This window comes from Lepidochelys kempii, chromosome 10 (genome assembly GCF_965140285.1).
Source record: "Lepidochelys kempii isolate rLepKem1 chromosome 10, rLepKem1.hap1, whole genome shotgun sequence".
NCBI classification, from domain to species: domain Eukaryota; kingdom Metazoa; phylum Chordata; order Testudines; family Cheloniidae; genus Lepidochelys; species Lepidochelys kempii.
In genome coordinates this window covers 33616078-33628411 of record NC_136389.1, presented here as the reverse complement: position 1 = coordinate 33628411, position 12334 = coordinate 33616078, and the positions used below count along the sequence as shown (strand labels likewise).

The following is a 12334-nucleotide window of genomic DNA, read 5'->3' as shown; positions in this document are numbered from 1 at the left end:
AATGGGGACAAGAACTATAAACTCTACTCAGTTTGCTGTTTACCTCAACAGCGCACCTAAACGTTAGTTTTGAGAATTAAGGCTGATAAAAGGAAAGATAAAGGAGTTCACACCTCTGAGTAATTATTTCAAACTGCATGCAGACTCTCACTGAAAAGGTTTTCTCTGTAATCATGATAGCCAGAAGTGGGTTGGTTTTTTTTTTTTTGCCGGGGAGGCCAAATAAATCCATCAAGAAGGTTGGATAGAGCCCCTTGGGTCCTGGGATTGATACTCTTGCTCCAACAGCACTCTCCAAGTGATTGATTTGAGAATTAGATTGTGCATTATGCATATGCATATGGGTTGAGAATTAGATTGTGCATAGCAGTAAGTGATTTTCTATCTTTTTATCCCCTCTTGAGTTCTTGAGAACGTTTTTACCTAGTCTTTACATGCTTTTTGTGTAATTGTGACGTTCCCCTCTGGTGTTATCCGGACCAGTGATCTGCTAGGTCACTCCAGTCCTTGACTCTGGGAGCCAGCCTTACCCTGCTCTGCTGTGAGAACCCCCACTCCTGGGCTGTTAAAGCACAGCCTCTGGCATGTAAGCTGCTCCTTGGATTGTGCAACCAAATGACACTAGCCAATATCTTCAGTCCCAGACACAACCTTAGGAACCTCTGTCTTGCAGTGTCCAGTTATGCCAGCTGGATGCTGCACACTTATATGAGTTTGTCAATTTAACAAAGAAATTGATATGTACCAGGCTTGTTATCCCAAGGGGAGCCTTTGACACACTTCAAACCAAATGCGCTGCTTCAGGTAGAATAAACAAACAGGTTTATTAACTATAAAGATAGATTTTAGGTGATTATAAGTCAAAGCATAACAAGCTGGATTTGGTCAAATGAAATAAAAGCAAAATGCATTATAAGCTGATCTTAATACTTTCAATGCCTTTACAAACTTAGATGCGTCGCACCACAGGCTGGCTAGTTGTCCTTCAGCCAGGCTCTCCCCTTTGATCAGCGCTTCAGTCGCTTGGTGTGATGTCTGTAGATGTAGGTGGAAGAGAGAGAGAGCATGCCAAATGTCATTCCCTTTTATTGTGTCCTTTCCTTCCTCTCGGCTTGGCTTTGCCCCCCTCCCTTCAGAGTCAGGTGAGCATTACCTCATCACAGTTTCAAACTGACCAAAGTAAGGGTGGTGACTCCCTTGAGAGTCTAACAGATTCTTTTGTTGCTGCCTAGGCCAGCGTCCTTTGTTCCTGTGAGGCTGGGCTGGGTTTGTCCCATACCTGCCCTGATGAGGTGTGAACTGCCTCTCTGCTCTTGGAGAGTTTTTGCCTGGGCTTATTTTAAGCCGAGGACACATTTTCAGCCTCATAACTACATACATGAAATTATAACCTATAACATTGCTATAACAATAATGCTCCGTGCATCGTGAGCCTTCCAAAGATACCCGACATGACAAACTTTGCATTGGATACCACACAGTCATTTTACAAGGATGAACATGGGAGTGCTGGTTGTTCCCCTGAGGTACAGTGTCACAGTAATCTTTCCATATTATTAGCATTCTGAAAACGTTCTTTGAGCCCATTAAAAATATGACTGTGAACAAGGGTGCAAATTTTGATGATTTTTTTGTGTGATCTGAACTCATCCACCAGGAACTGGACTGAGATTACCAATTCCTTTCACAGTGGTCATCCAGTATTTATGTTGAGGTGCTGAGCTGGCAAAGTGCTATGTATTCTTTCCCTTTGTTTTCAGACATGTTTCTGGTGTGTAGTACAATGTAATCAGAATAGAAAACCTTATTCATGTTTTCTTCCACTTCCTCTCACCCCCCATATTCCAAACAGGTAATAAAGAATGCTCCTGTGAAGACGTTTGCCAGTGCTACCTTCAGTTCACTCCTGGATGTGTTCCTGTCCACAACAGTCTTCCTTATACTCTCTATCACCTGTTTCCTGAAACATGGGATGGCCTTGTCCCCTCCCCCACCTGCAGCAGTTGTGGTGTTCATCATTGCCATCCTGCTAGAGGTGCTGTCTCTTATCGTCTCAATTAGGTAAATAAAGTGAATCAGAGTACGGGAAATGGCTGGGGTCGCAACCCCCAAGAACTAAAATGGTGGCTGGCTTGAAAACGTTAGTTTTAAAACAGCTTCAGGAACTTGCTCTCCCAGTCTGTGGGGTTTGAGGAACAAGGTGGGGAGGGGTGTGGAGAAGAAAGATACTGTTTTGCCTACAACTCAGCAATAAAATAATTTGAGGTATTTTTTTAATTAAAAATAGAATGTTGTACATACTGAATCTTTCACTGCCTGCTGTAGTGCATTATGATTTACCAGGATTTACCATATTGGATCAAATAATTGATCTGCCAAGTCTGGTATCCTGCCTCCAACAGTGGTCTGTACTTGATGCTTGAGGGAGAAGTTAAACTCTTTCTTGATACCCACTCCAAAAGTCATGCTGCACCATGGAAGTGAAGAACAGAATATGACAGGGATGGAGCAATTATTTAAATATGGAGACTCTTATTACACTAACTGACACACACAGCGACATAGAATGTAATCTCCTAAAGATGTGTAGTGGTCAAAGTGTTGTTGGTCTCTCAAGGTCTTCTCCTTAAAAGTCGATAGATTTTTTCAGTTACTTGTATGTGTCTGACAGGTTATAGCATCCAGAGGCTTTAGGACAGCATCTTTCCCATAGTGCTGCTTTCTCCAGCATGCAGTGAAGACTTAGAAGAGCCTCTTTATATAAAGCTCCTGACCCTCCTGTTATGAGCATGCCATGTTAAAAGCAATTAGTCACTAGGTCTCTCCTCCCTACTCTTTCAGTGGGAAAGCCTGCTCTGCACCACACCCAGAGTCTCACTGTGAACTAGGGACAGACTTCCCAGGGCCTGCTTCCTGCATTTTTCTGAAAGAAAAGTTGAGTACTTTAGGAGAACAAGGGAGCCCTGATCCTTGCTCCTTTTGCTTCAGCCTTGGTCCCCTAACAACCATTGAAGATAATAAGTGAATTTTTTCTAAAAGCATGGACTTTTCTGCCCCCAGGCTCCTTCCTATTCCCCATGGCTGTGTACTCAGTTATGCTGCCCTGATATGTACTTTGCATATTAAGAAAATACTAAATTCATTATGCTGAAATGCTTCTGATGTGTTTCTTAAAAAGATCTAGCTATTGGTTTAATTAAACAATACAAACAATAGAAGATTTCAGCTTGGAAATGGAATCTGCCTCCCTTGACCAGCCCCTTCGTTCAATCCTGCAGCTGACTGAGAACCAAACTGTCCTTTGGTGCAACTTAGAGTAGGTAGAAGCCTCTTTTGAGCCTTTGTAAGACCAACATCAATCCTGCAGTACCTGGTAATCTGCCACAGCTTGTATAAAGTCCTGTGGACTTCAGAAGGTGCAGGAAGCAAACATGAGAGGGGGATCAAGAATCAAAATATGGAACCTGGTGGAGCAGAAAGGCTGGGCAAAAAGGAGTGGTGACTTCAAGAGGCTGGCTTGGGAGACAGGAACCAGTTCCTATTTCTTACATTCACAGTGCCCTGTCAAACTTAGGAACTCCACCAAGGATGCTGCTCCCTGCCTTAGGAACTCCACCAAGGATGCTGCCCCCTGCCCCTCTGTGAATGTCATAGACATTTAAAAAACATAACAAAACAGAAACCCTAAAGAAATTCTCACGCAAAAAAGGCATTAATCTTGTGGCAAGATTGTGCATGTAAAAAAGGTAGTGTGGGGCTAATTATGCCCTCATTGACATCTGTGAAAACCCGTTGGGTTTGCATAGGTGTAACAGCATTGGCTTGTAATTGTAAATCAGCAAACAATTCTGTTGATGATGCAGAAGAATAGAATACAATCCACATTCTTAGTTATATTAGCTTTGCTGGTCCTACAAGAGTAAAAATCAGTAAACATGTATTTGTCACTAAAATAAATGTATACAAATTATGAATACCTACAAGAAAGACATCTGTTGAGTAAGAAGATGCAAGCTTTTACACAGTCATTTTGCAGAGTTAGAAATGCATTTTAAGAATACAGTGCCTAGCACAGCAGAACCCTGGTTCTTACCTGGGGACTTTCGCAAAATAAATAATATTGTTTTTAAATAACCCTACACAAATATTGTATCTGGCAAGAAACCATCATTTGAAACTCAGGAAGTTCAGCATTAAGATCTAACTTGGAAGAAACTCAAATGCAAGATTTGTTAATTAAGGCACCCAAACAATCTTAACTCCATGCTGTAGAGAGGCCAGTTTCCAAACTTTCTTTTTTCCTTCCAAGCCTGTTTTGTAAGATATGTGAATTTTGCATTAAGGTTTTAAGAAGTCTGATATCTAAAGCTGCAGACATGTTACATGTGGAGAAAATATTAGGCTAATACAGATTGTGGGTACAGTGTCAAAAATATTCATCACATGACCTTTTGTTTATTATTTGTTTTGTTCTAATTTTTTCAACACTGAATGTGATTCTTCATCACCACACTAATCTATGCTATTTTCATGCAAGTGCTATAAATTAATGATCTGAGCGTGTATGCTTTATATGTAGACACACATATTCTGAGTTTAGTGATATTCTGGAATTGGTGATGTATGAAATATTAAGGAGAGAGGGGATGATTGCATTCAGTATGCTATTTGTGTAATCAGGAATCGCAATTGGATCGTGCACGACTGCAACAATGACTGGAGACATAATAGACCTGCTGTGCTATTAAAAGAAAAGCAGTCTAGTTTTTGTGGTCACTAATGAGGTGAATTTATGTGGACAAATAATGGTGTTATTCTCTCTGAGAATTGCTATTGGGACAAAATTAAATGTTGGATGCCTTGATTGTGCATTTCCATATTATTAAATTATTGGGTTTTTTTTAAGTTTAACCTTAACTCTGAATGTCTTGGGTTTCTAAAAGGGGTTGTTGTTTTTTACATCTACAACATACCTTTAATTTTTTGTTTTGTTTTTGTTTACCCTAAGTTACTGACATAGACTGTTAAATGATGTAGGGGCTTTTGAAAATTTTATTCTATGTCCCATTTTCAAAAGTGATTAAGACACCTACAAGCCTACAGTTAATTGAAAGTCAATGGTACTTAGGTTCCTAAGTGTCTAAATATCTTTTGAAAATAGGACTTGGGCTCCTGAGTCACTTTGGCGCTTTTGAAAAATTTACCCCAGCTCTCAAACTTAACTCTAGCTTGGAAAAGAGTTTGTCTAGGTAATCTCTTACATTTGAAAAGGTATCCAGTAAGCAAGCATCCAACCTTGAGATGCATATCTTATGAAGTTCCATCTTTAGAAATCATTGCTGTCTTAGATTTGCAATAAATAATGCACTGGCAATACAAAATGCTACCATTTATCCCATCTATGCTAATAAGCATTCACAGAATATTTATCAAGTATCAAGAAACGTAATTTCTGTACAACTGCTATTTCTTTATATAAAGTAATAACCACAACAGATAGCTCACTTTTGTAAATAATTAGTAGATTGTTATGCTTCTAGTTTCTTACTCCAGATATCTTCAGCAAAGTATCTTAGTGTATAGTTCTAATTTTTTATCAAGTCCAGTAATCAAGAGTATTCAGTGCAGCTTTTGTGATCCAAGGCCTAGTCTAGCTGGAATGAAGAGGGGTTGAATGGTGTTGAACAATATGTGCCTATTAAGCTACAAAAAATTAATACTTTCAAGACTTACTGGAACGTTCATGCTAAAGGAGCATCATGTGGAAGGGAAAGGAAATCCCTAAAACACGTAACCTTTTTTTTTTAACATCGGCATTTATTATAGTCCCGTCCAATAATAACTTGTTTGAATCTCTGTAAGTGAAACTTGCAGTTACTATGGAAATTGGTGCTATAAGAATTAAATAAATAAGTAAATAGATTTTTTTGGTATGAAACGTCTATTTATAAGTGGACAGGAAGTGTCATTTTCAGCTGCATAAATGCAATGCAAAGAATGTCCTCCCCTCTCTCTGAAATACGGCTGCTTCAGCCTCCCGGTGCAGTGTAATGAAACTTGGAGTCTGATATTTTATTTTATAAAATGTAATGTGTCTTAGAAAATGGACATGGGGCAGCTACAGCTTTGTAAGCATGAAGTTTCATTTCAACACAATGCTTGCATACAAGTGAAATTGTAGTCACTTTCCTTAGGGGTTGTGGAACTATTGCACAAGAATACTGTTCGTAGAATTCAGCCCATTATGCCTGGGAACTTTCATTATCTAGGTATTTTTGGCAACCTATTCTTGTTCTGAATTAAAGATCAGTATGAATGAGATTGCTGGAGAGAATGCTATATCTGTGACATCCTTATTAACTGGAGTTTCCAGAGGCAACGAGCTGTGGAGCACCTCAACCCCCATTTAAGTCGGTGTGAATTGGGGGTGCATGAAAATCAGACTTGTGAGGAGAGAGAGTTTCTGTTTGTTTCGGTTTGGGTTTTTGTGGGGGTGAGTGCAGTACCCTTCTAAGCTATATACATATTTTAGTGTTAAAAAGTGACAACACATGCAACCTTAGCAGAAAGAAGCAGAAAAATAGTTGTCTTTTGGTTGGCTCTACAAAGTGCTGTGTTTTGTCTGCCTGCTGCCAGAATCTCCTCCTTCATCTTACCTCAGTAATAAAGCAAGAGGTATTGATCATGCACTTAACTGTGTCAAGATAATATAGCTTATAAGGTGGATTTTAAAAAAAATATTCTACTTATTTGAATTGGCTATATGCAAAATGTTTTCTCTGGAGCTAGAGATGAGTGAGCCAGCTCTATTTGCATTATGACTTGTGCAGTACACCGGTGCAAAAGGTGCATTATCTCTGCCTTATTTACATATTTCCTTGATTTTTCGTACTTTAGTCAGGATCCCAGCTATGGGGTGTCGGTCAAATCCAGGGCCTGGGTTGCAGGGGATGTGGTCCAAGTTCAATTTAGAGGGTTAAGGCTAAAAGCAGGAGTCAGAATTTAAGTCCACCCAGGTACTCAACAACCGAAATGAGACTAAATAATTACAGCCCACAGGAGACTGGAATATTATGTGCCACTGGCTGAGAATAGGAGGGACTGAGGTGCACCAGTTCCCAAGGTCCCTGCAATGGCAGGGAAATGATTGAGATAGACACAGATAATCCTGGCAAGTTATCCACACCCACACATTACAGAAGAAGGCACAAAAACAAAAAAACCTAAGGTTACTGCTAGTCTGACCCAAGGGAAAATTCCTTCCTAGCCACACATGTAGTGATCAGTTAGACCCTGAGCATATGTGCAAGAACCAGCCAGCTAAGCACCTGAGAGAGAGAATTCTTGGTGCCATCTCAGATCCTTAGCCCACTCCCCATACCCCACCTCCCAGTGTCCCATCTCTACCTGTGATCATCTCCTGATCCTTCAGAGGAAGGAGATTTAGAAAAAAAAAAAACCTCCCAGAATACATGGGATAGACAGGAATCCCTTGTTGACCCCTACCAGTGGCAAGTTGAAAACCCTGAATTATGAAGTTTAGGAATACAGGACATTCACCAGAAGTGAGCCCCAGGACCACTGAGCCCTGCCCCTACCATCACAAGCAACCCTGCCATACAATCACAACTCCTGTTGGGAGGTTGTTCCAGAACCTGGCTCCTCTGGTGGTTGGAAAACTTCTAGTTTCCAGCCTGAATTTGTTCATGGCCAGTTTATATCCATTTGTTCTTGTGGTAAAGTGTCCTTAAGCTTAAATAGCTGTTCACCCTCCCTGGTATTTATCCCTCTAATGTATTTACAGAGAGCAATCATATCCCCTCTGCGCCTTTTTTTTTTAAATGGGGTAAACAAGCCAAGCTCTTCTAGTCCCCTCTCATAAGATGGCCCCTCCATTCCCCTGATCATGCTTGTAGCTCTTCTCTGCACCTGTTCCAGTTGAAATTCATCATTCTAGGCACAGTGTCAAATGCTCTACTGAAGTCCTGCTGTATTTCCCATATCTAAAAAATCAGTTATTTTCTCAAAGAAGGAGATCATCTTAGACTGGCATGATCTACCTTTGGTAATCTTCTCTATTAATTTAATTATTCTTTCTTTCACGATTTGTTATAAAATCTTGCATACTACTGAGGTCAAATTAACAAGTCTGTAATTGCCCTGATCACTTTTCTCCCCCTTTTAAAAATATAAGTATGACGTTATCTATTGTCCAGCCATATGGTACTACTGCTGAATAGATAAAAATCCTTGCTACTGGATTAGTAATCTCATGTGCCAGTTCTTTCAATATTCTGGGGTGGAAGTTACCCAGTCCCCCTGATTTGAGCCCATTAATGACTTAAATTTTTCTTCCACCTCAGAGGTGGTATTTTCCATTTCTAGACACTCATTTCCATCAGCCATACTGCCTTCATGCACGTGTTCTTTATTATCATCATGATTGAAAACTGAGGCAAACTATTCATCTAGTTTTTGGGCTACAGCTAGATTACCTTTTATCTCCTTCCCATCCATGCTGCATAGCGGCCCAACCCTCATAATTCCTTATTCTCTTTTTATTTATATACCTAAAATCCTCTTTCTTATTGATTTTAATTTCTTTGTCAAGAACGAATTCAGCTGGACTTCTAACAATTCTCACTTTATTCCTACATTTTCTAACCTCCACAATATAGCTTGCTTTGCTGATCACCCCCTTTTCACTTTCCCAGGAGCTCTGCTTATTCCTAATAACCTTTTTCAGGTGATTATTCATCCAGCTGGGTCTGGAGCCTTTCCCTACCGGTTTCTTCCCCTTACTTGGGGTGCAAATTTCAGATAGTTTTTATATAGTTGATTTGACGAAATTCCAAGCCTTCTCTGTATTTAAGTCCTTGAGCTTTTCAGTTCAGATCACTGAATTAATTAATTCCCTTAATTTCCAAAATAACCTGCCCTTTTGAAATAAAAAAATAATAGTTGATGAGTTGGTTTTGATTATCCTTCCATTTAATTTAAACTGAATCAATTTATGATCACTTGATCCAAAGTTGTTTCCTATGACCAACTCTTCTGTGATGTCCTCACTACTTAATAAAAGCCAAGTCTAAAATTGCATCACTTTTTGTTGATTCAGAGATGATGTGGTTAAGAAAGCTGTTGTTTATCACAGCAGAAATAACTGGGCCCTACCAGTATTAATAGCATTTATTCTTCAAACCAATCCAAGCATTTATTCTCCATTCTATATCAGAGAAGTTCGTCTCCCATTATGATACAATTCCCAAAAGTATTTCTCTCTAATAATATTCAAGAGATTACTATCCATAACAGTCTATAACAGACCTCTAACACCATCCCAACAGAACCGTTTTTTTACAAACTTTCCCCGAAGTGATTTTGACTCAGGCAGAATATGTTTGTCCTTATTGTCACTTTGTATTTCTTTATAGGTTACTGCTTTGTTGATGTATGCTACCCCATCACTTTTACCTTTATTCTAATCTCCAGCACATGCCTTTTAATACCTGTATTCCAATCATGAATGCTATTCCACCATGCTTCTCTAATACCCATAATATCTGGTTTAACCTCTTGCACCAGTAGTTCCAGTTCCTCCATTTCATCGCCCAGACTCCTTGTATTTGGGTACAAGCATTTCAGTTTCCCTCAGCTCTTACCCAATTTTCTACCTTTTAGTGTTCTATTATCTCTTAATATATCTTCCTTTAGCTGATTTTCCTGCTCCTGTGTACTGAACCAAGCATGGCGATTGCATGAGTCTCTACCAATCTTCTCCCCTTATCACCTAGTTTAAAGCCCTTCTTATCAATCATGCCAGCCTTTATCCCATAAGATTAGTATCTCAGACCATCAGAAAGTCTTCTTTCTGTAAATGCTTCAGACAGTCTTCTTTCTGTAAATGCCACACAATGATTGATCATCCCAAAACCTTCCTCATAGCACCAATCCTTGAGCCATCTGTTGATCTTCACTATTTTGTCATGCCTTCAGTCTCCTTCTCTAGGGACCAGAAGTACTCAGCTGAAAATCACCTGAACTTCCACTTCTTTAAGTGTCTTACCCAGAAAAATGTAGTCATCTTTGGTCCATTCCAGGTGGAATGTAGCAGTGTCATTCATCCTGACATGCAGCACAACCACTGGATGTTTCCACTCTCCCATCAGGATCCTCTTCATCCTCACATTCACATCTCATATCCTTGCTCCTGACAGACAGCACACTCTTCTGTTCCCTGTATCTGGTCTGTTGACAGGCCATCAGTTCTTTTAATATGAAATCCCTGATCACATAGATCTGTCTCTTCATGGAGTTGTTATGAATCTGTCTTTTGATCTCTCTCTCAGTCCATAGCAGTGCCATGCCATAAAATCAGGTCAGTGTTGATGTTGATGAGCCACACTGGGTTGGAGCCAAGTGAGTCAGCGGAAGCAGGGTTGTTAGTGGAACAGAGGCAATGTGAGTTGTCAGGAGCGGTGAAGGGGAGCAGGAACTAAGGCAGGGTGAAGAGTTAGGAGCAAATCAAGGGACCAGGCCCAGGTATCAAGAGCAGGTCTGGGGTCAGAAAACAGGAGCAAGGCAGGGTATCAGGAGTGTGCTGCAGGGACTGTTTGCAGCAACAAGCCAGGAATCTGCCTAGTTGCAGAGACAGCCTCCAGATGTTTCCCATGAGTCTTAAATATTGTGCCTGGGCCAGTCACAGAAGGTGGTAGGCTCCTGCAGTCAGGACTTCTGTGGGTTGAACATCCAGTGGTGCCTGAACCTGTGGGGCTCATAGGATGCTGTTCCTCACTTTACCAGAGCTGTTGGCTGGTGATGTAGAACCAGGAGCAAGCGGATGGAGGTTCCAGGCCTACAGATCCTCACACCATCCCACTAAGTTACTGCTATGCCAAGTGGTTTTGGATTGAAGTGTAACAATTTGTTGTTGACCAGGAATTGGGACTACAACTGATTTTAAACTACTGACAAATACAGAAATGATTGTAACATTCCCCTGTTTCTCTTCTGTTTCCTCCATCAACCATTTGTTGAAATCCCTCATTTGAAATACAGTCTGTAGAAGCATCTTAAATGTTTAACACTTTGGTTCTGCTGCTGTGCCAGACACTGATACTGCATCATTTACCGATACTGCCCCCACAGCCATTAATTTACTGCATCTCCCACTGAAGTCTGGATTCAGTGCAGTGCTTCCTTTTACTGCTTGAAGGGAGGTGCTGCATCTAGCACAGCACAACTTCTTGGCAGCTACTGGACTGAAAAATAGGGTTAAATAAAATTAGCTTTGATACCAAAATATGGAATAGTACAATTGCGATAAATCCTATGCCAAAGGATCAATGTGAAGATGTAAATATTATTATCAAATGTAGAATTTTGCATTGTTCTGGAAGTCATGGTGGCTTTTTCAAATACTTTGCTTCAATAAAGCAGGGCTCTTCAAACTTTTTGGATTGCGCACCCTCAGGGCCAGCTCTAAGGAAGCAAAAAAAAAAAAAAAAAAAAGCTGCCGCCGGCGTGCCACCGAAGACGGATCAGGGAGAGCCAAGCTGCCGCCGGCGTGTTGCCGAAGACGGAGCGGGGAGAGCTGAGCTGCCGCCGGCGTGTCGCCGAAGACGGAGCGGGGAGAGCTGAGCTGCCGCCGGCGTGTCGCCGAAGACGGAGCGGGGAGAGCTGAGCTGCCGCCGGCGTGTCGCCGAAGACGGAGCGGGGAGAGCTGAGCTGCCGCCGGCGTGTCGCCGAAGACGGAGCGGGGAGAGCTGAGCTGCCGCCGGCGTGTCGCCGAAGACGGAGCGGGGAGAGCCGAGCTGCCGCCGGCGTGCCTCCGAAGACGGAGCAGGGAGAGCCGAGCTGCCGCCGGCGTGCTGCCGAAGACGGAGCGGGGAGAGCTGAGCTGCTGCCGGTGTGCTGCCGAAGACGGAGCAGGGAGAGCCGAGCTGCCGCCGGCGTGCTGGCGGTGCTCCTTCGGCGGCGCTGCTCCTGCCGTGCACCCCCAGGGATGGTCTTGCGCAACCCCTGGGGTGCACGCACCCCACTTTGGAGACCACTGCAAGAAAGGATCATCATGGGATCAGCTAATCAGGTTTGCTGATAGATTTATCGTAATGGTTGCCAGAAGACTAGCTGGGGTAAAATTTGACCGTCGTGTGGATGTCCAGCACAAGGCCCTCTGCATGGGGTATGTATGTAGGTTGGCATTGGGGTTTTTTCTTCGCTTTTTTTTGTTTTTTTTTTGGTGGGGGCGGATCAACTAGCTGACCTGCTAAACAGGGGTGTTTTTGCATACACTGCATGCCATAGAACTGGCCTCCATGCCAGCCTGTGTGAG

The 12334-nt window shown here is 41.8% G+C and overlaps 1 protein-coding gene across 2 annotated transcripts in view; it reads left to right on the top strand.

Moving 5' to 3' along the window:
- The window catches only part of ADCY9 (adenylate cyclase 9), a 196374-nt gene that overhangs the window by 150814 nt on the left and 33226 nt on the right, over positions 1-12334 (top strand). For both annotated transcript variants that reach the window (XM_073362783.1, XM_073362784.2), the window contains exon 6: positions 1853-2061. In XM_073362783.1, coding sequence (XP_073218884.1) covers positions 1853-2061 — 209 coding nt within the window. The remainder of the gene's footprint in view (positions 1-1852; positions 2062-12334) is intronic.